Source organism: Anolis carolinensis, chromosome 5 (genome assembly GCF_035594765.1).
Source record: "Anolis carolinensis isolate JA03-04 chromosome 5, rAnoCar3.1.pri, whole genome shotgun sequence".
Taxonomy (NCBI): Eukaryota; Metazoa; Chordata; class Lepidosauria; order Squamata; family Dactyloidae; genus Anolis; species Anolis carolinensis.
Genome location: NC_085845.1, coordinates 154,915,675 through 154,938,564, shown reverse-complemented (window position 1 = coordinate 154,938,564; position 22,890 = coordinate 154,915,675). Strand labels below are relative to the sequence as shown.

Below are 22,890 nucleotides of genomic sequence, written 5' to 3'. Positions count from 1 at the left end.
GCATGAATGACACTTAAATAGGAAACTTATTCGGGAAACTCAGACTGATGCCTGAATGTGAATGATAAGTCAATGAAAGACAGGCATAACAAAGTCAGTGATGGCTTAAAATAACCTAATGGAAATTCAGAGAGCAGGAGTCTTTGTTGGGGATAACTTTGGGCTTTGACGACATCCTGTATTTATGACATATATTTCTGCTTCTTGAAACTTGAGCCACTAATCCCATTTTGTCAGTTTAGTCAAAATGCAAATACCTTATTGCATCATTAATTTGGGACCAATGGTACAGAAGCATGCATTGAAGTTCACTATTCCTTATACCACTTTTAACCAATTTGGTGATATTTTCTTTCCTATTTATTAGGGCTTTCCTTAAACCTCAATTAGGGCAGCTACTACCTCTTAATGGCCCACTTCATATTCACATTACATATTTTGTTGTATTTGCTCTTTGGGTAGTTAAAATTATTCATTTATTTATTTAAAGTATTTATATCCTACCCTTCCCACCCCAAAGGGGACTCAGAGTGGCCTTACAATATGCAACCATTCAATGCCATAAAACATTAAACAGACATAAAGTAAAATGAACAGATACATTAAAACATAAGATTAAAAGCATAAAACATTTAAACTAATTATTAGGAAGAACAATATAATCCGATAAAATATATCATCTCCCTACATTTCTCTCTTAAACCTTCAGTGAAGAATCTATGCATAAATATTTAGAAGAAAAATATGTGAGAGTGATACAAATAATTCATACAAGAAAGAAAACTTACAAAAATTTGGAATATTGTATGGCGTTTGTGGGCATTTCCTTGGATGCAAAGAACAATTTACTATGGATATCATTAGCTCTTTCAGTCCTTGATTGTTGGACATGATGGGTTTCTGATTTGATCCAGCAGGGTCCTTTTTGTAATATAACAACAACAACAACAACAACAACAACAACAACAACAACTTCTTTATTTTTATACCCCGCCTCCATCTCCCCAAAGGGACTCAGGGCGGCTAACATGGGGCCAAACCCATGTAAGCACACCAAACAGGATAAAATACATACATCATACAAAATAGACAAGACAAAATACAATTGTCCGCGATGACCACAAAATAGAAAAAAAGAATGACATAATAAAACATAATGTAGAAACAAAACCAAGGTTAAACAAGAGCTAAGTGAAATGGTATAAATTGTAAACCCAATGGGTGAGATAGATGGGTAAAGTGCTGTTTTTAAGAGAGGGCTTGGAGGTGGGGTGAAAAATGAAGTTTTTTCTGACTGATGAAGCAGAATAAAATATGTCAGACATCATGATTGTTATTGAGGGGAGCTTGTCTTGGAGGATTCATTAGTCAGATTTCGAAGGCACACTGAAAAAGCCAAGTTTTTCAGATTTTTCCTGAAGGCTGGCAGGCATCATTATCCCCTATACCAGGGTGAGATAATGCTACCCTTGAGCCAAATATAGCTCCGATGAATGCTGGTGACATCACAACAACGTACTAATAAAGATACATAGCTAATTGGTATCTGCCAGGCAAGAGTGCTATGTATTTGGTTGTACAAAAAATTCTTCTTCCGAAGCATCTAAAGAGTTCAATGGCATAAAACATTGGCTCTGACATCTCTCCATTGATTCTCCGTCTCAATGATGAAATGTTCCAAACTTTTAGGAGAGCCAATTTTGTGCTCCCCAACAGTTCACTAAGAGGAAGCCATATTGTATTAAGACCACAGAACTATACTGAATGTGAATATTTATTTCTAATGTACATTTTCATTTATTGTGTCAAATAAGAATGTAAGAGCAGCTCTGTTGGATCAGACCAAAGGACCTAGTCCGTAATGACTTATTATTTGCCTATGGGAAGCCCATCCAAACATGCATGCAATTGCAGCTTCCATCTCACCATTCTCAGCAACTGGTAAACAGAGGCATAATGCTTCTGATATGTGCAAATGGTTTTATATTCATAACTATTTCTTATGTATAATTATGATCCACAAATGCAGGTTCTGATGGAGTAAAACAAGTTAGCATCAGGAAGATGGTGGACGATTTCCTTAATTAGTGTGGAACATGATGACTTCATTGGCAATGCAGGGCAGAAGAATTCGAACTAAGAATACAGATGCTATATGATCAAAAGGTGATACATAATGTGATCAGGACAAAAAAAGTTGACGGAAGCAGTACACTGAGGAATTACTTACTTACTTAGGCGATCCCTCGTAGTTCGAGGAGGATTGTCTTCCATCTTTGGTGTCTTGGGGGTGGGTTCTTGGGTGGCTGAAGAGACCTATTCTTGATCTGCATGTTCTCCCGCAGTGAGGACATCGGTTTCCAGGTGGAAGGCGGTCTCGGTCAGGGTTGGCTTGACAGGCCTTCCTCTTGGCATGTTTCTCCCTTAAGCTCTCCATTCGTGCCTCTTCGAACTCCGCAGCACTGCTGGTCACAGCTGACCTCCAATTAGGGTTTTATTAAACCCTAATTGGAATTATTAAAAAGATGAAATGATTAAAGTTGCCTTCAAGGAAGAACAATGTTTTTAAAAATAATATTATTTAAACAAACAGGAAAAATACACTTTCACAATAAGGAAAGACAAAAAGACAAAATTAAGAGTAAGAGCAAAGCAAAAACCACCAACACAAAAAACCCCCAAAACAGAAAAGATTTTTAATTTTATATAAAACTCACCTGAACAGCTAGCACACCTTTGTCTCCAACAGTGGTTCTCAACCTGGGGTCCTCAGATGTTTTTGGCCTACAACTCCCTGAAATCCCAGCCAGTTTACCAGCTGTCAGGATTTCTGGGAGTTGAAAACCAAAAACATCTGGGGACCCCAGGTTGAGAATAACTAGTCTACAACATATGACCTAAAGAGCTACAGTAGAGTCTCACTTATCCAACACTCGCTTATCCAACGTTCTGGATTATCCAAAGCATTTTTGTAGTCAATGTTTTCAATACATTGTGATATTTTGGTGCTAAATTTGTAAATACAGTAATTACTACTTAGCATTACTGCATATTGAACTACTTTTTCTGTCAAATTTGTTGTATAACACAATGTTTTGGTGCTTAATTTGTAAAATCATAACCTAATTTGATGTTTAATAGGCTTTTCCTTAATCCCTCCTTATTATCCAACATATTTGCTTATCCAACGTTCTGCCAGCCCGTTTATGTTGGATAAGTGAGACTCTACTGTAATTGCTTTCTGTGCCAGGTAATAATTTTATTTATATTTGATTGATTGCACCCAGAGGTCTGTCCCAAGGTAACTGGAGAATTACATGGCACAAAATATTAGTTGTTTGCTAGTTTGTTGGGGTGAACGTTTTATGACAGGTTTTATGACGGCTCTGTTTTGTCCTTTTTTTACTTGCTGCTCCATACCCTTGGAATTACTTTCTTGAGATTTAAAAATTAACACAGGAAGACTAATCCCTCCCTTGATATTCTTAAATTTCAATTCAAAACTTCCATAACTTTTGGATTTTTTGTTTTGTTTAATATTGATTTACAACCCTGTATTATTTTGATCATATGTATTGGCTACTTTGCTTTACCTTGTATTTTATTTGTATTGAATTGTATAGCTTAATATATTTTATTATCTCTCACTCTCACAACACACAAATATATTAGATTGTATACCTTTGGCAGGGCCAACTGTTTTTGGTTGTTTACTGGTAAAGCACCATGCACTTGATGGTGCTATATAAATATATATTAAACTAGCAACTTACTGGGCTTTTGCAATGATGTGACTTAATTCACCAAATTGCTTGATTAATACAGAAGTCAATCTTCATGTTTTAATGAGCTTGACAAGCTTAAAATATTAGAATTCATTAATGTGCATGATTATTCGTCTGCCGTGTTAAGTAAAATAAGTTTTGATGCAATGAAGGATTAGGGCTGAACGGTATGCATCAGATGGTTCTGTAGCTACGTAGGCTATCCTGCTTGGTGAACCAGTGCTATCTTGCATAGAGAAGGTTTTGGAAATCAGCAAACTGGAACAATTAAAAAGAATGGAAAGGAGAAATGGGTAAGAATGTAATCCAGTTACGAAAAGGAAAGAGATGAATGATTTGTTTGCTTAGCTTTCAAGTAGTTGTGACCCAGATCCTTTCAGCCTGAAAAACTAGTATTCTCCTCCCTCTTTTTTCTTCTTGTTCATTTCCCCATCTATTCTGCTTTTCACTCATTTCCTGATTCAGTGTATCCCATCCTTTGAGGGGATGATGAGGCTGAATTTTTTTTAGCTTTGAGCCAAAAGTTTCATTCAGCTATTTTAAGCTGTCCTTGTGTTTACAGTGTTCCCTTACTTATTGTGGGGGTTAGGTTCCAGGACCACCCGCAATCAGTGAAAATCCGCAAAGTAGGGACACTATATTTATTTAAATATTTATACATTATTTTAGTAGTTATACACTATTTTAAGTCTTTATCAACCAACTGTGTGTTGATAAAGCGCCTCCTCCTCCCGTTGCCGCTTGGTCTTCTTTTCTCTCCCTTTGGCTTCTCTTTCCTCCCTTCCTTAGGCTGTAATTTGTAATTTTACAATTTTTTACAACTCTTTTAGAGTTTATTGAAAAACCACAAAACAGCGAATCTGTGAAAAGTGAACTGCGAACTAGTGAGGGAACACTGTACTCAGAAGTAAGTCTTTTAGAAGTCCTTAGTAATCCTTATTACTCACTGCTGGATATTTGTACAATTAAGTGGTAGATTTTACTCAGTCCTCCCCTTCCAACAATTTCTTTCAGGCTTTGATTCTTTCTCCTTACTTTGTAGTGGTTTGTTCTTTTTACACTTTCTTCCTATAGCTACTGTGTAAAGTATAACACTTACTTTGAGTGTTTTGATAAGGTTGAAGCTTAGAGCTTAGAGCTATTTAAAACTACAACCTAACCTTCCTGGGATAAATGGCTATCTTACAGAAAAATGAAGAAAAGAAAGACATTTTAAAGGAAGTATTTCTTTAAAAACATTGCACAAAAGCAATCCCTTTGAATCAACAGATTCTATTAACTGTTCTTTGTAAAATCATACTTTTTTTATAAGGAGTGAGGAGGCAGAATGCATACAGGAATTCAATTGTAGAGAAATATACTGCATGCTGCATATGCTCTATAGCAGTGGTTTTCAACCTGTGGGTCCCCAGATGTTTTGGCCTTCAACTCCCAGAAATCCTAACACCTGGTAAACTGGCTGGGATTTCAGGAGGTTGTAGGCCAAAACACCTGAGGATCCACAGGTTGAGAATCACTGCTCTCTATTCTTTCTATTTAAGAATTTTCTAGCCTTGATCTCTATAGTCAAACATTAATTGCTGCAGTAGACCATTGTCTTACAGCTAAAATGAATACTTACATTTAATATTACTGAACCAGATGTGCCTCTGTTTGTCTCATTTGGCTAAAGTAACTTGTCTCGATTATATCCCATTTGGCTTTCTATAATGTAATGTATTCTGGACTGTCTTTGGAAAATATTCAGATTGGTTCCCAAATATTGATTCCAAAATGTGGAAACCAGATTGTTCACTGGGGCTGGCAAGCGTCCTTTACTTAAATTAAGACAGGTTTTTGGTTATGTGGTTCTTATACAAGGGTTTTTAATAGCATCAAGTACAGTATATGTTTTAAATGCTTTTAAACAGTTTTTAACTGAGTGCAATTTTAATCTCATAACTTGTTTTATTATAGATTTCTAACTCTTATGTAAAATGCTTTTAATCCCACACCAGGAGAAAGACTGGGTGCAAAAGTAAAGTAAAATGAAATGCCATGCTACTCAACCTTAAAAAACTCTGTGCACCCCAGTTCCATTTATACTTTCCTCAAGAAGTTTACTTGAGCTGCTGGTGAGCTCTCTGGTGTCAAACAACTGTTGAGTGTCACTAATTGATGTCAAATGCAGCTCAGCTTTACGAATAATGAAATATAATTGACAGGTGCTCTTACTGTAGCTAGATGAGTCATCATACCTCTAGAAATGAGATGGTCGATGCCTAAGCAAAAGCCAAAGTGGAATTGATCCCTTGTTAATGAGAGTCTGAGAAGAAACTTGGAAGCTTAAGCAACTGAAAAGCATGTGAAAGTAGTTTGAATTTTCACATGCTTTTCAGTTACTTAAACTTCTAAGTATCTCCAGTTTAGTATCATTCAAACTTTTTATCTCGTCATATGAGAAATACATTTTTACTGCCTTGCACTTTCATATTCTTCATGAAAATCTTTTCAAGAATTTAATTCCTATAAACAGGTTAAAATCCCATTTTTCTCACCTTCTTTAATCTTTCTTAATGCCATAATAAACATCTCCTGGTAATACTGTATGGTGTAGTGGTTTGAATGTTGCTGCAGGGAGGAAGGCACATGGAGTGGTGGGGGAGGAAGGGGACACCAACCTGGCCAGTCTGATCAGCCTTATCAACCCTGGTGATCAGTGGGGTGAGAGATGTGATAAGGGGACAATGACTATTTCTAAAATATGAACATTTTAATACAGAAAGAACAAGAGTTGGAATCAATAGGTTAATATATGCTGACTTGGGCAAAAATGTTGGATGCATAGTTGACATTTATTAATAAGAAAGAGCACGGAAAGATATGGCAAGTTTTACATATTCTAGTGATTTAAAACAGTCTTAGCTAGATGTTTAAGATATCATTCCAGATCAAATGTTGCCTTCTATGAACTATTTTCATGGAAACAACCCAGTCCTTGCTCATAGCTACCTGGAAGCCTTGAACCCTTATGTGGTGTGCTAGGTGTAACCTTCACAGTGTAGGCTTGGTTTTTTTTTGCAAAGTTTAATTCCAAAACTAAGACACACAAACCTTGTTCTAAATTGGCCTAAGTGAAACCATATTAGTATGACAATGGAGCTCTGATATTGTAGTTATCTCTGACCATGCAGAATCATAGAATGATAGAACTGGAAGAGACCACAAGGCCCATCCAGCCTTGGCCATAGTCCAGCTTGGCCATAATCTAAAACAATATAAAACATATTAATAAGGAAGAAAAAATAACCACATAATAAATAGCCACTTTGTCATCAAATGGTCACTAGGTAAAAACCTGTCTGAAAAAACAAGTATTTTGTTTTGGAGTCAAGAAATTTCATATCTTGCGAGTGGCCACCAAGAAAACTCTCTCATTGCCAGCTAATATAATACTGAAGACTGTGGTCCAAGAAAAGGCTCATATAGGAAAATATGGTCCTTTCCTCCATTCTCTGTTCAGCTCTTCACGTATATAATTGCATAATGATTGTAACAATGTTATTCTTTGACCCCTTACATAATATATGATTTTTAATAGAGGATTTGCCTTTGTTCATTTCACCTGAATATAGTAGACATTCACAGTGATTTAGCTACTCCAATTCCAAGATTTGCTTCTTGGATAGTTTAGATGTCATAAGCACATGGTTATTTTAGTTTGTTATGTGACTTTGTTATGTGTTGCTTGACTTTGTGGTGGGGTGGGTGTATAATAGGCTGCCTATTGAGAATTAGATATTGAGCAAGATAAGAAGCACCAACTCAATCTGTGTTAATAGAAATCCCTTTCTGATGAAGTACACAAACAAATATATAAAAAGAAGCATGATTGATTAACAAGAAGAAAACAAGCACCTTGGGTAACTGAAATAGAAATCAAATTAAACGTTGAATTCACAAGGAGAACCCGAGGAGAGCTGGTTCAAAGGGATGTTCTATTAGCAGAATGAAAATAACCTTATTAAGAAGTTGGCACAGAAATAGATAAATGTCACCTCAGACCCATTCAAAAGGCCTTGGAATGTAATGGAAGTTGACAAAGAGTTGATGCCATACATTTTTCATCCATATCAGCTGTCTTGAGTATGTTATGGTGTATGCTCACGGAGACAAACCTCATCTATGATTATGAAGAGTGATGCTGAATATAGTTTGTGGTGATTCTTGTGAAGCTGGCAGACTGTCCCCATCAGCTATAATCACACGTTCACACAATGGCCCTGAATGAACTGTTTAAATGCACTAACCAAGGCTGTGCATAATTATACAAAAAAAGTTGACCATTACTCTAGTGGCCCACTTGGTGGGAGGAAGGACTACCTTATATACTTGTGTATAAGGACTTCATCAGATAGCCTTGGGCTCTGTACTAGGACACTTCCAGGATGGAGCCAGGACTGAGCCCATCACATGACACAGGGCTACTTCCAGTGTGACTCTGTCCTGGAAGCATCCTAGGATGGAGCCCAGAGAACACAGGAGGCTTCCCTTGTTCTTATTAGTTAGAATGGGACCAGCATGGGGGGAAGCTGGGTGCTGATGCTTTCCCTCATGTAATGGGGAAATCAGTGATGAAGGTGATGCAGGGCATGGGTGATGGCTTTCCCCTCTGCCCCACAGGTTTACCATGCTGTCCAGTGAATCCCCCTGCTGATGCCTGGCTTGAGGACCTCAATCTGATGAGGTCCTAAATCAACCTTCTGTATACATTGAGGGCAGGGCTTGGGCCCAAAATTATGAATTTTGATATGGATAAGTCAAGTGTCATTCCACAGGGAGGGGAAAGTGCCAGTGCCGCCTTAGGGGCTAGGATCCGAAGTTGCTGTCACTGCCATTTCCCCATTCAGGCACACAAAAAGGCCAAAAGTGGTGCTACGGTAGAGAAAGATGACGGGGTCAATGTGTCAGACCCCTGGCAGCAGGGCACCAAGAACCATACACGGAGGCCAATCTCTATCTAATATCTTTATTAAGGAAATGTATAAAAGTAATAAAAACAAGTGAAGAATATAGTTCAGAAGCAGACCTTTCAAATAAAGTCAAATATAGTCCAAAAATGTATTGTCCAACAAACGATATTTGAGTTCAAAGTTTAAATCCAATACCGAAACACACACTATTGCCAAGCAATAGTGTGGGGAAATGCCAGAGTCTTAGGAGTCCAAGGAAACTTGACAACAAGGCTGGAAATAATCTTGGTTCTTTAACAAGGTCGGTGACTAGGAACAAGGCAAACAGTGAATCTTGGAACAAGGTCTGTGGTTAACAGCAAGGCAAGGCAGTACTTGAATTCTTGATCCGGGAAGCAAGGAACTGGGGTTACGAAGTCCACACACGAGCAGCTCTGTTGACTCCGCAAAGATTCTCCCGCGTCAGGCACCTATATTGGGTCTCGTTTTCCCGCCAACAACCTCTTTCCCTAGAGAATGGGAAGCGAAACCCAACTTTGTCCAGATGCAAGACTCCTTAGAATTTCCCAAGGGAAGCAGGTCTAATCAGCCTGTTGTTTGGCTGCAATCCGTAAACTCCTGCGATTCTGTTCCCTGACTCCTCTGTCAGCACAATAGGATTCTCTCCTAGGTAACGGAGGCGAGGAATGCCCAAGGTCTGTTTTACTGAATTCTTGGGTACAAACATCAACATCCGGCAGGTGAAAAGACTCCGGCTCTTGTTGAACCGGCGAAAACCCCATGTTTTCGTCTTCATCTGCCTCGATGGCACTAGGAACAGGACTACAAGGCCCATGAGGCATCACACAATGCTTCTTTTAGGTTCTCCGAGAACAGATTAAATTCTTGTCTTTTGCCCTTCTACCCAAAAAACTGAATACTTTCCCTTTTACTAAGAGCTAAGATAGAGTGCGTAATTTACCTGTGGATAAATAGACCCATACGGTTTTGGCTTGTACTTTTAACTAAAATTTCTAGATTTATACATTTATTTATTTACAGTATTTATATTCCGCCCTTCCTACCCCGAAGGGGACTCAGGGCGGATTACAATGAACACATATATGGCAAACATTCAATGCCAACAGACAAACAACATCTATAGACAGACACAGAGGCATTTAACATTTTTTTTCCAGCTTCACGATTCCGGCCACAGGGGGAGCTGTTGCTTCACTGTCCACTAGTGGCTGTACTTCCTCATTCCTTTCCTCATGTTTTGTATGATACATCAGGTTCTGTTCCTCATCCTAAGGAGCTGAAAAAAGAAATTTGCACTTTATTTGAATAAGGCATACAATTTACATATAGGATCTATATACTAGTTTTGTTTGGCTCCTTAGTTGCTGTCCTACTGGTAGCAACCAAGTCCATTTTCTGAGACTGGACTTTAGTATATAAGTGTTTTCTTACTGAAGGACATTTGATTGTCTTTGTCTGCTTTTTTCATGTAAAACTGTTTTTTTAAATCAAACTGATTTTTGTGTTATGTGTTAATCATTATTAAGCTTTTTATCCTATATTTCAGCATTGTTATTTGCTTTTAGTGCCTTTTTGGATGAAGTGGGCTATGAAATACGTAATACCTATTGTTTAGTATATCTTAGTGGAGGCTTGTTCTTATATGTATACAATTTCTACCTGGATTATCTTGGTAAGTTTGGCCATGTAGATATTTATCCAGGAATGCTTAGCATGGTTAATGTGGCCAGAAATATGTCTTGTTGGATGTCCATAAAAAAGATATGCTATGTGGTGCTCATAGAACAAATTAAGTTATAGAGAAAGTTGAAGGTAAACGCTAAGAAGTTATGAGGCAACAAATTGGTGACAATAGTTAAAATTGCTTCAGCTTGCTTGTTACAATTGCTGCTGTTCTGAGAAATTTATTTTAATTTGCATTCATGCAGAACATTAAGAGTACAATATATACTGACAGGATGTGACATCTCAGATTGTTCACATCATATAAACATTTCCTCTGCATTTAGTAATTTCTGTTTCAATGCCATACAAATCATATGTGAATATTCAAAAACAAGTGTGGGTTTCCCCTGCTTTGTTCTTTCAATGAACAAATTATATACATCTGCGAAAGATTGCCTTCTTTTGCATGCATTTGGCTTGAGAAGAATAATTTGTAAATAGCAACGAATGCTTGCATTTCCACTTAAAAATGGCCACTTAAAAATGGCTGAGACACTGACAGGAGAGGACAGTCATTTCACATGAGCCCAGCAAGCGTAGGATGGCTGTCAGGACACCCACCACCAATTCTGCATAGAAATCGGCAGTGGGTGTTTGCACTTCTTGAAAGCAGGGGCAAGTCTGAATCCTAGTGAAGGATTTTGCTTTCCCCTATGTTTGTTAACCAGGGCGCAGCCATGTTGAGTTGCTTTCCCTGAGTTAAATTGGATCAGCCTGCATTCATTTTGCAGATGCTTGCAGGCTGATTCGACCCCACACGATCCTAAATGATCAGCGTAGATAGCTCCCCCCCCCCCCCCCGGACACTTCTACTGTTAGTTCTATCTAGAGAAGATTTCTTCCATCAAAGGCATTTATGCTTGTATTGTATTGCTATTCAAGCACTGATACAGCACATCTATTCCACTTTAAATTCTCAACTGATTTTTAAGAACTGGTTTAACTTGTTCAGCCAATTCAACTGGCATACCTGTTCTATTTTTGTATGTTTTGATTTATTATGTAATTTTGCAGCAATGCAAAAAGATATGGGGGCCATTAAAACAGTACAAAAATGTTTGCATATATAACTAATAGTAAAGGTAAAGGTTCCCCCCCCCCCCCCCGACATTAAATCTAGTTGTGTCTGACTTTGTGGGTTGGTGCTCATCTCCATTTCTAAGTCGAAGAGCCGGTGTTGTCCATAGATACCTTCAAGGACATGTGGCCAGCATGACTGCATGGAATGTCATTACCTTCCCGCCAGAGCAGTACCTATTGATCTACTCACATTTGTATGTTTTTTAATTGCTAGGTTGACAGAAGCTGGGGCTAACAGTGGGAGCTCACCCCACTCCCTGGATTCAAACCACTGATCTTTTGGTCAGCAGGTTCAGCAACTCAGTGGTTTAATCTACTGCGCCGCCAGGGGCTCCATATAACTAATACAAGTACTAAAATAAACGTCTGGGCCATGATCCTCCAAAGCAGTGATGGATCATGAGTGAAGGAAAACAAACAGATATACTTGTTTCCCCACTCATTTTGACCTACCTGTTTTCTGGCTGGGTGCCCCCCCCCCCCAAATTTTCCACAGCTGTTCAGTAGCCAGGGAAGGTTAAGGAATATCCATCCATCCATCTTGCCAGCTATGGTCTTGCAGCTGGCAGCAAAAAGGCTTTGTCCTCAAGACCTTTGGAGAGCTACCCCAAGGGGTGGTGGCTGTAGATATAGAATTGGATGCTGGATATCCTGCGTGCTCCTTGTTTCTCCTGGCCACTGAATGTCCCAGTCAGACAACAGGTTGGTGGCTTAGGGAGACAGTTGTAGTCCATGGTAGTGAGGAATTTTTACATCCATCGTAACCAAAAGTTTCAGCTATGCCTATATATGTCACTAAATGGCTGTCATCCTTGGCATCATTATTCCTTCTTCTCCCTATCCAGTCTTTCACCTTCATTGGCATTGGCTGCTTGTGACATGTGTCTTCTTTAAACATTGCTGATAAGATGGAGGTGGAGGTAAGTGTCTGGCGTGATCCTTGTGGCATTGTATTTAAAGCCGAAGTAGAACATATATTCTGGTTAGCAGTACCTGCCACTTTACCTCTGCAAAATGACAGGGCAGATAAGAGTACGTATTTCAAGAACCGCAGCCTAAATAATAGCTAGAATCACCACAGGAACAACCAACAATCAAAATGTGACCTATGCTGATGTTTAAAAGCAAGCACACACATTTTTTTATTTATCCTGTGTCTTTCCTTCTGCCCAGGTATTCAAAAGTGTCAAATCTTATTTTGATAAATGTCTCCTATTTCACTTTTACACCTTCAAGGTTATCCTTTAATCATGTAGTTCATCTGCTGCAGGGCTGCGGTGAGAACAACTCCTCAGAAGAAACTGGGAGCTGCGCAAGGAAGATAATAGAAGGCCATCTACCTAGCATTTTAGACACACTTGATTATTATCTCCGGTCAGGGGAAGGTCCATCATTGTTAGCTGAAGGTGATTCAGCAATAAACAAATGACACAGTGCTTAGTAACTTTTCTCATTGTCATTCCACAGCAAAGTTCTCTAGCAGATGTAGAGCCCAAGGTTGGAACCATTTACGTGTTCAGAGGCAAGAACATGCAAAATATAAAAATAGTTTCAAGTCTTCAGGGAATATTTCACATAAGTCGATAGGCACTTTGCCTTGTTGTAAAACAACAATGCCGTTATTCTGAGATATATAAGCTAAATATACTGTTGGGGATCTAAATATTTGCTTATTTCATTCCTACATACTAATCTCCATATTTCCCCCCCAGGTTTGCAAGGAAATGAAAGTTTCTATGCGTATTAGCATAATGTGTAGTTTAGGAATTCAGGCAGGAAATTTTTCATCAAGATACATGTAGTTTTGATGTGAAAAAAATGGCACAGAAGACATATTTCTGATGCAAAGGGCAGTATTTTTGTGCGGAATACACTATGTGAAAATAGGGTTCTGTGTCAGTACTTTTTCTCTTTTTAGGCTGTGGATAGTCACTAGATGGAGGCTGCACGTGCCAAATAAGACAAGGATTTCACAAAATTTGGCACCAGCATGATCAACTTTACAAGTATACAAATTCACAAAATGGAAATTTAGAATACAGTAGAGTCTCGCTTATCCAACCTTCACTTATCCAATGTTCTGTATTATCCAACACAATGTTTTTGTCAGTCAATGTTTTTGTAGTCAATGTTTTCAATACATTGCGATATTTTGGTGCTAAATTCGTAAATACAGTAATTACTACATTACGTTACCGTGTAATGAACTGCTTTTTCTGTTGATTTGATGTAAAACATGATGTTTTGTTGCTTAATTTGTAAAATCATAATGTACTTTAATGTTTAATAGGCTTTTCCTTAATCCCTCCTTATTATCCAACATTTTCACTTATCCAACGTTCTGCTGGCCCGTTTATGTTGGATAAGTGAGACTCTACTGTAGCAGTGTTTCTATTTCCCTTTTGGAGATTGTTTGAAATACTCAGTTTCCAGCAGATGGCAGCATATCTAATGCAATGAATTCTCTGTGCTGTATTCTATATGTTTAATATGTTTAAAATACTATCATATTTCTAATTATAGAAGCTATTTTAATTTCCCTTTCACAGATATAAGATAGCAAAAGTAAAACAAAATAGCACATTTATGGAGCTTTAATTATTACAGTACAAAGGTGAGCACATTTTACATTTGATCTTAGAGATCCACTTGTTCACTGTTAACTGTATCAAATCATTTTGGGACACATAACTTTCAGTGGCTGCTGTTTTTTTCATTCTGACATGTATGAAGCTATTAACCCCACCACCACGACTGATCTTACTACGCACCTTTTAGTTCCATTGGATGAACTTTGTCTAATCTCCTTTGTACTCCAAGAGTGTACTTAGGAGTGTGCCAGGGAACTTTAAATATATCCAGACACACACATTGGTAAATGATGCATAGGACTCTAGGGTGGACAGAGGGAGTAGGATGGGGAGATAGGATGAGGAGAGAGATGGGATGGGTGAGCAGAATGACAGTGGCGGATGAAGAGGTAAGGACCTGCTGCTGGTAGCTCCTATGGCAGTAGCTTTAGTGGATGTATGCTTGCATCACTAGGGATGTGTGGGACCAGATAACTGATCATGAGCACTGTTGATCATAAACACCCCACCCAGTGATAGACATATAATAAAATAATAAATATTCAAAAATGCAACACCCCCCTCCCCCAGTAAGCACAGACTTACACATTTGAAAATGAACATTTTATAAAATGGTAAGACCACACCTGCCAGACCTAGATAACTACCCATCAAACTGTCCCACCCACCAATCACCCTACCCAACCCCATTCCACCCTGATCCTGAATTGCTGCTAAAACAGTGAGCTTCCCTAAAAAAATGCAGACTAAAAAGTATATATTTAAAACCCTCAGGCATTTTAAGAAAATGTTTTTGCTTCCAAAACGTAGAACAACATGAGCATCAAGATAAGGATTAATTTAGTTAACTAATGTGGATCCAGCCCAGGAAGGGATTAGGTGAGCAACAAGAGCAAGGAGCCCACTCACTCTCTGCTGCAGATCTTTTTATTTAAGGAAGCGTTTTGGATTTTAGCTTTTAATGGGGATTATAGTTTTTTTAAAATTTATTTTATCATACAGTATTTTATGCATATTTTAATGTTTATTCTAACTTGTTTTTAATATTTTTAAAGTGTAATTTGTATTTTTGCAATAGAAATTTAGCTTGACTATGTTTTAACTTTTGTATTAAGCTTTTTTTAAAAAAACTGTATGGTACTTTTAAAATGTTGTAATCTGTCTTGAATCCCATATTAGGAGAAAGACAAGATAGAAATTAAATAAATAAATGGATTTTATTCTTTACAGATTCATCTTCAAAGTTGGTTTCTAATCTAATGCAACAAACAAAACCAAACAAAACATCTATCTCTCCCTTTGGCTAAAGGTTAGAAAGAGGAATTTTTAAAGATACAAACAAAACCCATTGTTTAGTGTCTCTGCAGGCCCTAGAGGAAGGCTTTTAGCAAGACCATTTTAGACGATTAGGTGGGTAGGGTTATTTATTTACCCCTGGGAACTGCTGAGTGCATTTGTTCAATGACCTATTTCAGACTGTTCTTATTTCTGTTTATAAAATACCTGAGCATTTATGTCAAAAGACAGTTGTGGGATTTCAAAAACCATATAGTCAAAAGGGTTGTTGTATGTCTTTCGGGCTGTGTGGCCATGTTCCAGAAGCATTCTCTCCTGACGTTTCGCCCACATCTATGGCAGGCATCCTCAGAGGTTGTGAGGTATGGATAAACTAAGTAAGGAAAGGAAAGAATATATATCTGTGTCCAAGGTGTGGCAAGAGTCCTTTGTCACTGGGAGCCAGCATTAATGTTTCTGTTAATCACCCTAATTAGCATTGGAGATGTTTTGTCCCTTGCCTGGGGGCATCCTTTGTTCAGTCAAGCCTTCATTGTGTTGGTTCCCATCTACTGTTTTGATTTTGGAGTTTTGTAATACTGGTAGCCAGATTTTGTTCATTTTCATGGTTTCTTCCTTTCTGTTAAAGTTGTCCACATGCTTGTGGATTTCAATGGCTTCTCTGTGTAGTCTGACATGATAGTTGTTGGAATGGTCCAGCATTTTTGTGTTCTCAAATAGTATCCTGTGTCCAGGCTGGTTCATCAAATGCTCTGCTATGGCTGATTTCTCTGGTTGAATTAGTCTGCAGTGCCTTTCATGTTCTTTGACTCTTGTTTGGGCGCTGCGTTTGGTGGTCCCTATGTAGACTTGTCCACAGCTGCATGGTATCCGGTAGACTCCTGCAGAAGAGAGAGGATCCCTCTTGTCCTTCGCTGACCGTAGCATTTGTTGGATTTTCTTCGTGGGTCTGTAGATAGTTTGTAGGTTGTGCTTCTTCATCAGCTTCCCTATGCGGTCAGTAGTTCCCTTGATGTATGGTAAGAACACCTTTCCTCTGGGTGGATCTTTGTCTTGACTCTCATGGCTTGTTCTTGCCCTTGCAGCTCTTCTGATGTCTGTGGTGGAGTATCCATTGGCCTGTAGAGCCCAGTTTAGGTGGTTGAGTTCACCTTGGAGGAGGTGAGGTTCGCAGATTCTTTGTGCACGGTCTGTCAGGGCTTTGATTGTGCTCCTTTTTTGACTTGGGTGATGGTTGGAGTTTTTATGAAGGTATCTATCTGTGTGTGTAGGTTTTCTGTAAACTGTGTGGCCCAATTGTTGATTGGGTTTGCGGATGACCAGAACATCTAGAAATGGCAGTTTTCCTTCCTTTTCTTTTTCCATGGTGAATTGGATGTTTGGGTGGATGCTGTTAAGATGGTCCAGGAACTTGCTGAGTTCTTCCTCTCCATGGCTCCAAATTGTGAAGGTGTCATCTACGTATCTGAACCAAACAGTTGGCTTTTTTGGTGCTGTTTCTAGGGCCTGTTTTTCAAAGTATTCCATATAGAAATTTGCTACTACTGGGCTGAGAGGGCTCCCCATGGCCACTCCATCCTTCTGTTCATAGAATCCAGTGTCCCACTGAAAGTAGCTAGTGGTGAGGCAATGGTGAAACAGGGCTGTGATGTCTTCTGGGAAGTTTTGTTTGATTAGTGTGAGGGTGTCAGCTACTGGGACTTTGGTAAAAAGGGACACCACATCAAAGCTGATCAGGATGTCCTTGGTGCTTAGATTGAGGTTGCTGATCTTTTCTATAAAGTGTGTAGAGTCCTTGATATAATGTGCAGTGAGCCCAATGTGGGTTTGTAGCTGTGTAGCCAGAAATTTTGCCAGGTTGTAAGTCGGCGATCCAATGGCACTTACAATGGGTCTGAGTGGGATGGAGTCCTTGTGGATTTTGGGGAGTCCGTAAAGCCTGGGTGGGAGGGCTTCTGATTTGCACAGCTGTTGGCGTATGTCAAAGTTAATGGAGGAGTTCTTGATTAGAGTGTTCGTTTTTCTGGTGATTTTGTTAGTGGGGTCTTGTTTCAGTTTCTTGTAAATTGTGGGATCTAGAAGTTGTCTGATTTTTTCCTTGTATTGTTTTGTTTCCATGATTACTGTGGCATTCCCCTTGTCAGCTGGAAGAATGATGATTTCAGGATCTGAGTTGAGATCTTTGATGGCCTGTCTTTCTTTTCTCGTTATGTTGCTGGGGGGGAGTTTTGCATTTCTCAGGATCCTTGCTGTTTCCATTCTTACTTCCTCTGCTTCTTCCTCAGGGAGCTGGTAAATTGCTGATTCAACATTGGCAATGATGTTTTCTACTGGGATCCTGGTAGTGGTGACTGCAAAATTTCCTCCTTTTTCTAGAATGGATACTTGGTCTTCAGTGAGTTGTCTGTCTGTCAGGTTGATAATGGTCCGTGATTTATCCAGTTCTGGCTTTGGCTGTTGCTTACGGCATTTGTCAAATTTTTGTTTTTGTCTCTTGGTGTGGAGAACCATGTCTTTCTCCATTTTCTTGTAGGTAAGGCTGTCTATTTTATCCCAGTCCTGGGTATTCATCTTTTGGCTGATGTTGATGTGGAGGTGCAGCAGTTCTTTGTCTGTGTTTGCGAGTTCTTTACGGATGGTGTGGATTCTCTCTCTCAAGAGGTTGCGTTCCAGGCGGTTGTAAATGCGATGAGCCTGTGGTGTTTTGAAGGTCCTTTTGGCTGCAAGAAATTGTGGGATGGTATCTGTGTCTCTGCAGCGTAGAAGGAAGGTCAGGGAGCACAGCAGATGTGCTTTCCTGGTCCTTAGTTTTTCCAATCTCCGTGTGTCCTGGAACAATTTCTCCCCGTAGAGATGTTCAATGTGTTGTCGAAGGCTTTCATGGCCGGGATCACAGGGTTGTTGTATGTCTTTCGGGCTGTGTGGCCATGTTCCAGAAGCATTCTCTCCTGACGTTTCGCCCACATCTATGGCAGGCATCCTCAGAGGTTGTGAGGTATGGATAAACTAAGTAAGGAAAGGAAAGAATATATATCTGTGTCCAAGGTGTGGCAAGAGTCCTTTGTCACTGGGAGCCAGCATTAATGTTTCTGTTAATCACCCTAATTAGCATTGGAGATGTTTTGTCCCTTGCCTGGGGGCATCCTTTGTTCAGTCAAGCCTTCATTGTGTTGGTTCCCATCTACTGTTTTGATTTTGGAGTTTTGTAATACTGGTAGCCAGATTTTGTTCATTTTCATGGTTTCTTCCTTTCTGTTAAAGTTGTCCACATGCTTGTGGATTTCAATGGCTTCTCTGTGTAGTCTGACATGATAGTTGTTGGAATGGTCCAGCATTTTTGTGTTCTCAAATAGTATCCTGTGTCCAGGCTGGTTCATCAAATGCTCTGCTATGGCTGATTTCTCTGGTTGAATTAGTCTGCAGTGCCTTTCATGTTCTTTGACTCTTGTTTGGGCGCTGCGTTTGGTGGTCCCTATGTAGACTTGTCCACAGCTGCATGGTATCCGGTAGACTCCTGCAGAAGAGAGAGGATCCCTCTTGTCCTTCGCTGACCGTAGCATTTGTTGGATTTTCTTCGTGGGTCTGTAGATAGTTTGTAGGTTGTGCTTCTTCATCAGCTTCCCTATGCGGTCAGTAGTTCCCTTGATGTATGGTAAGAACACCTTTCCTCTGGGTGGATCTTTGTCTTGACTCTCATGGCTTGTTCTTGCCCTTGCAGCTCTTCTGATGTCTAACCAGGAACGTTAACTACAGAATTGGTAGCAGGCAGTCCCTATTGTATGATAGTTTTCCCAGGCAACCATTTTCTTTTGGGATACAATTGCATGGTGACTTGCATAAAATTGGCCCTCCGTACTCACAGAATCTGTATCCACGGATTCCACCATCCACAACTTTAAGATATTTCCCCTTCAAAAAAAATAATCAAAAAACAAACCTTGATTTTGCCCTTTTATATAAGGGACACTATTCTATCATGCCATTATATATAATGGGACTTGAGCATCCATGGATCTAGTATCTGTGAAGAGTCCTTGAACCAACTCCTTTCAGATACCAAGTGCTGCCATATAATCCAGTTCAATGTGGATTTTATACAAGGGGACTTTGGCCCCTGATACACTGCCATATAAAATACAGATTATCTGCTTTGAAATTGATTATATGACAGTGTAGACTCAGATAATCCAGTTCAAAGTAGATAATGTGGATTATCTGCTTTGATAATCTGAATTATATGGCAGTGGAGCAGGGCCTATGTAAACCTGGTTCAGGCCATTCTAACAAATGCAGATTGAATCAAGAAATGGACACATTACATTCACACAGGAACTATGTAGTAATAAATGAGTGCCTGCAAAGGCTTTCTAGGAAAAGCAAAGCGTGATATAATGGGAAATCCCTGTTCTTGATAGCTACATGCCTTATCTGGCGACTTCTTCACATGGGACTAAATTCAGCAACACGCACAAATTTAGCCCTGGTCACCTACCAAGCCGGCTGGCTCCCATCACATGTCATTGGCTCAGCACCATGGGTGAAGGAGAGAGGAGCTGGCTCATGCCACCGCCAAGCCAACACAGGAGGGACCTGCGTTGCCATTGCAATCCATGGGACAAAGCCACATATACCACATGTGTTCACACCTCTCCCCATCTGATTGCTCTTGGCTGGAGCTGGGCAATGTGGGGCGTGGGGCTCTGGGTTCCCCACACCACTCTACAATGCAGAACACCTCTGGCAGCTGTCTGATGAGGTCGTGGGATGGCAAAGATACTTGATTATTGTAACAGCAGGCCAATAATTCTTGAAGCTCTACAGGCCTGATTTTAGAAATTGGCATGATGGATGGGGGTCATCCGGTAGAAGTTTACTTTTAAAAAAACATTGACACTCCGAGATGTGCTAGACCTCATATGTACTCATGCAGATATCTAAATGTACACACAAGCAGATTTCTTGTTATCTCTCCTCACCCTACTGTAAGTTCAAGCTCTGTTTAATTTCATAAAGAGCAGAACAAAGTATTGCTTGCAGACAATTCTCATTGTAATTGCTTTCCATTTGTGCTTCTATTTAGCCACCTGAGTGTCTGTAGCTCCATTTAATTAACAGCCCATATCAACTGATACAGGATTTTAAAATGTGCTCATATGCTGGAGCAGTCCACAACAGAGTATATGAAAAAAAAATTACATGTTTTCCTTAACTACAGGAATATATAGTCATACAAATATGTACATTTTTCTGGCCAAAATCAGGTTTTAAGCACACCTTTTTAACATGTGTTTTCAGCTATTAATCTGAATCAGTGCACATTTTCATGAAACATCATTTAGTCACCCCCCTCCCTTTTTATCCTGGTTCTTCTGCATTTTAGGGCATGTGTAGAGGAGCCCTTTGAGGGATGCCATCTCTAATTAGATGGCCAGGCCTCAATGCTATCCAATCCTGGGATTTGTAGTTTAGTGAGGCACCAGCATTTCTTGGCAGAGAACTCTCTAAACCTTATCAAACTTTGGCCCCCAGGATTCTATAACATTGAACCAAGGCAATAAAAGTGGATTTATTCTACAGCATAGATGCACCCCAAGGTTTTCTTTCCCATCACTGGAAGCTTTGGGGCTTTAAGCACAATTATTTATAATGAAGGAATTCTAAGCAGTCAGCAATAGTAATGTTCACCTTTTTTGGTCAAATTACAAAGAGCATGCTTTTTTTCACTACACATTACATTCAGTAGCAAATACCTTTTTTGGTTTCAGGGGTTTGAAAATTGATGTGCGCATTAGATTAGATGGTGCATTAGACTTGAGTAAATATGGGTAATTTATTTAAGATACCACATAATTTTGAGTTTCATAGAGGTCACTCATTTAGTGCGTGATGGTCCACAGACCCAACAGTGTTCCGCACCCTTGCTATATAGGGCCCATTTATGCTGCCATATAATGCAGTTTGAAACCACATTATATAGTCAGTGTAGACTCATATGAAGCATTTTAACTGCATTAAACTACATTATATGAATCTACACAGACCATAGATGGCTGATAGGAATACAAATATATTTCAGTCAACTGTGTACCAGGGGAAAAGGAAGGGCAAGCGTAGCTTGTTGCCTGTGAGTGTATCTGCCAAGCTGTTCCCTTCATTTTATTCATGACTCCATCCAGCCACTGGAAACTTTGAAATAGAAAGCTGACAACTTTGGTTAAGGGAATGTGATTGAGAATCTGGCAGGGTTTACAGACTGAAGGAATAGAGGAGGGGAGAAAGAGAACCTAAAACTTCACATATTGATGAAAAATAACTAATGACAAAGTTATTTGGTTGGAGTTCACTAGCAGAGTTCCAATGGTTTGGAAAAGTTTATAAAGCAAGATTTGTTCAGAGGCTATGACTTTGGACCTTAAAGCATATCTGAGTTTGTAAATTTTAGAGATTAATGAAAACGATTGAGTTTTTAAGTAGCTATGGACTACGCTATTAACATTTTTAAAAGTATATACTCAGATCAATCCAGATGCCCTTTGCGAGTTTACCAGATTAGTTTTAATATACAATACTAATTTATGATCACATTACTCTCAAATTCCATCTGTTTGCAATTCAGTTGAACAAATTAAGCACAAAAAAGTTAATTGGGCACAGTTGGTGAATTAATTCTTGATTACTTTATTGTAAATGCAGACATTGGCAAGCAAGAGTAAAGAAATACTCCTGAGTCTTATCCGCTCTCTTAAGGTTTAATATCTAATCAGTATGTGTGTGTGTATTGCAGTGTTGCTGTACTTAAAATTAAGGAGATAAAGCTTTTGAAACAAGAAAATGTTTAACATTAGAAACAATGACAGTAGCATTGACTTAAGTGGATCTCCATTATAACATAAATTTAGACCACAGTGAGACTCGGCTCTGCATGATGAAGTCGTTTTTTAAAATCTGTCTGTTAACAGATGTGTGTTCCCAACTTTCATTAAAAGTAACACAACTAACTTTAATGGGAAATAATTAAGTTCAATAAGACTCAGGCACTAAGAATTCTCATCTGTGTTGTTATCAAGATTTCTAGTTTGACAGAGGAAATGCCATAGCATAAATAAGATCAAGATATTTTGTTCCTTATGTTGAGAAAATAATTAAATTTGGATTGCTTTAAATTGGAAACTTTATTCTGATTTGGTTAAAAAAGGACTAAAGGGAGCTGAAATAACTTGCTCATAAGCCCAAATGAATATTACTTTTTAATGAAGGAAATAGAGAATAAAAGAAAGAAGAAGAGGAGTGGATGAAAGCACCAACCAACATGGATAAGTTTGCCAAAACTATATAGTTTACGTAACTGATACTTGCATCTTCTCTTCTGTGACAAATTCATAGACGATAAAGACTATCAATGGCAAAAAAATCACCAGTTTCCAATATTTCTAAACACTA

At 39.0% G+C, this 22,890-nt stretch overlaps 1 protein-coding gene across 1 annotated transcript; it reads right to left on the bottom strand.

The window, feature by feature from the left end:
• Positions 1-15,886: 15,886 nt before the first annotated feature.
• On the bottom strand, positions 15,887-18,561 carry LOC134299542 (uncharacterized). Its single transcript, XM_062982626.1, has one exon. It carries the CDS (start codon positions 18,427-18,429, stop codon positions 15,919-15,921), a length of 2,511 nt encoding a protein of 836 aa, XP_062838696.1. The 5' UTR covers positions 18,430-18,561; the 3' UTR covers positions 15,887-15,918.
• Between the last annotated feature and the right edge of the window lie 4,329 nt (positions 18,562-22,890).

Bases quoted from the DNA above. Each gene is read 5' to 3' on its own strand.
- LOC134299542 (XM_062982626.1), bottom strand. From the start codon at position 18,429: ATGCCTGCCATAGATGTGGGCGAAACGTCAGGAGAGAATGCTTCTGGA.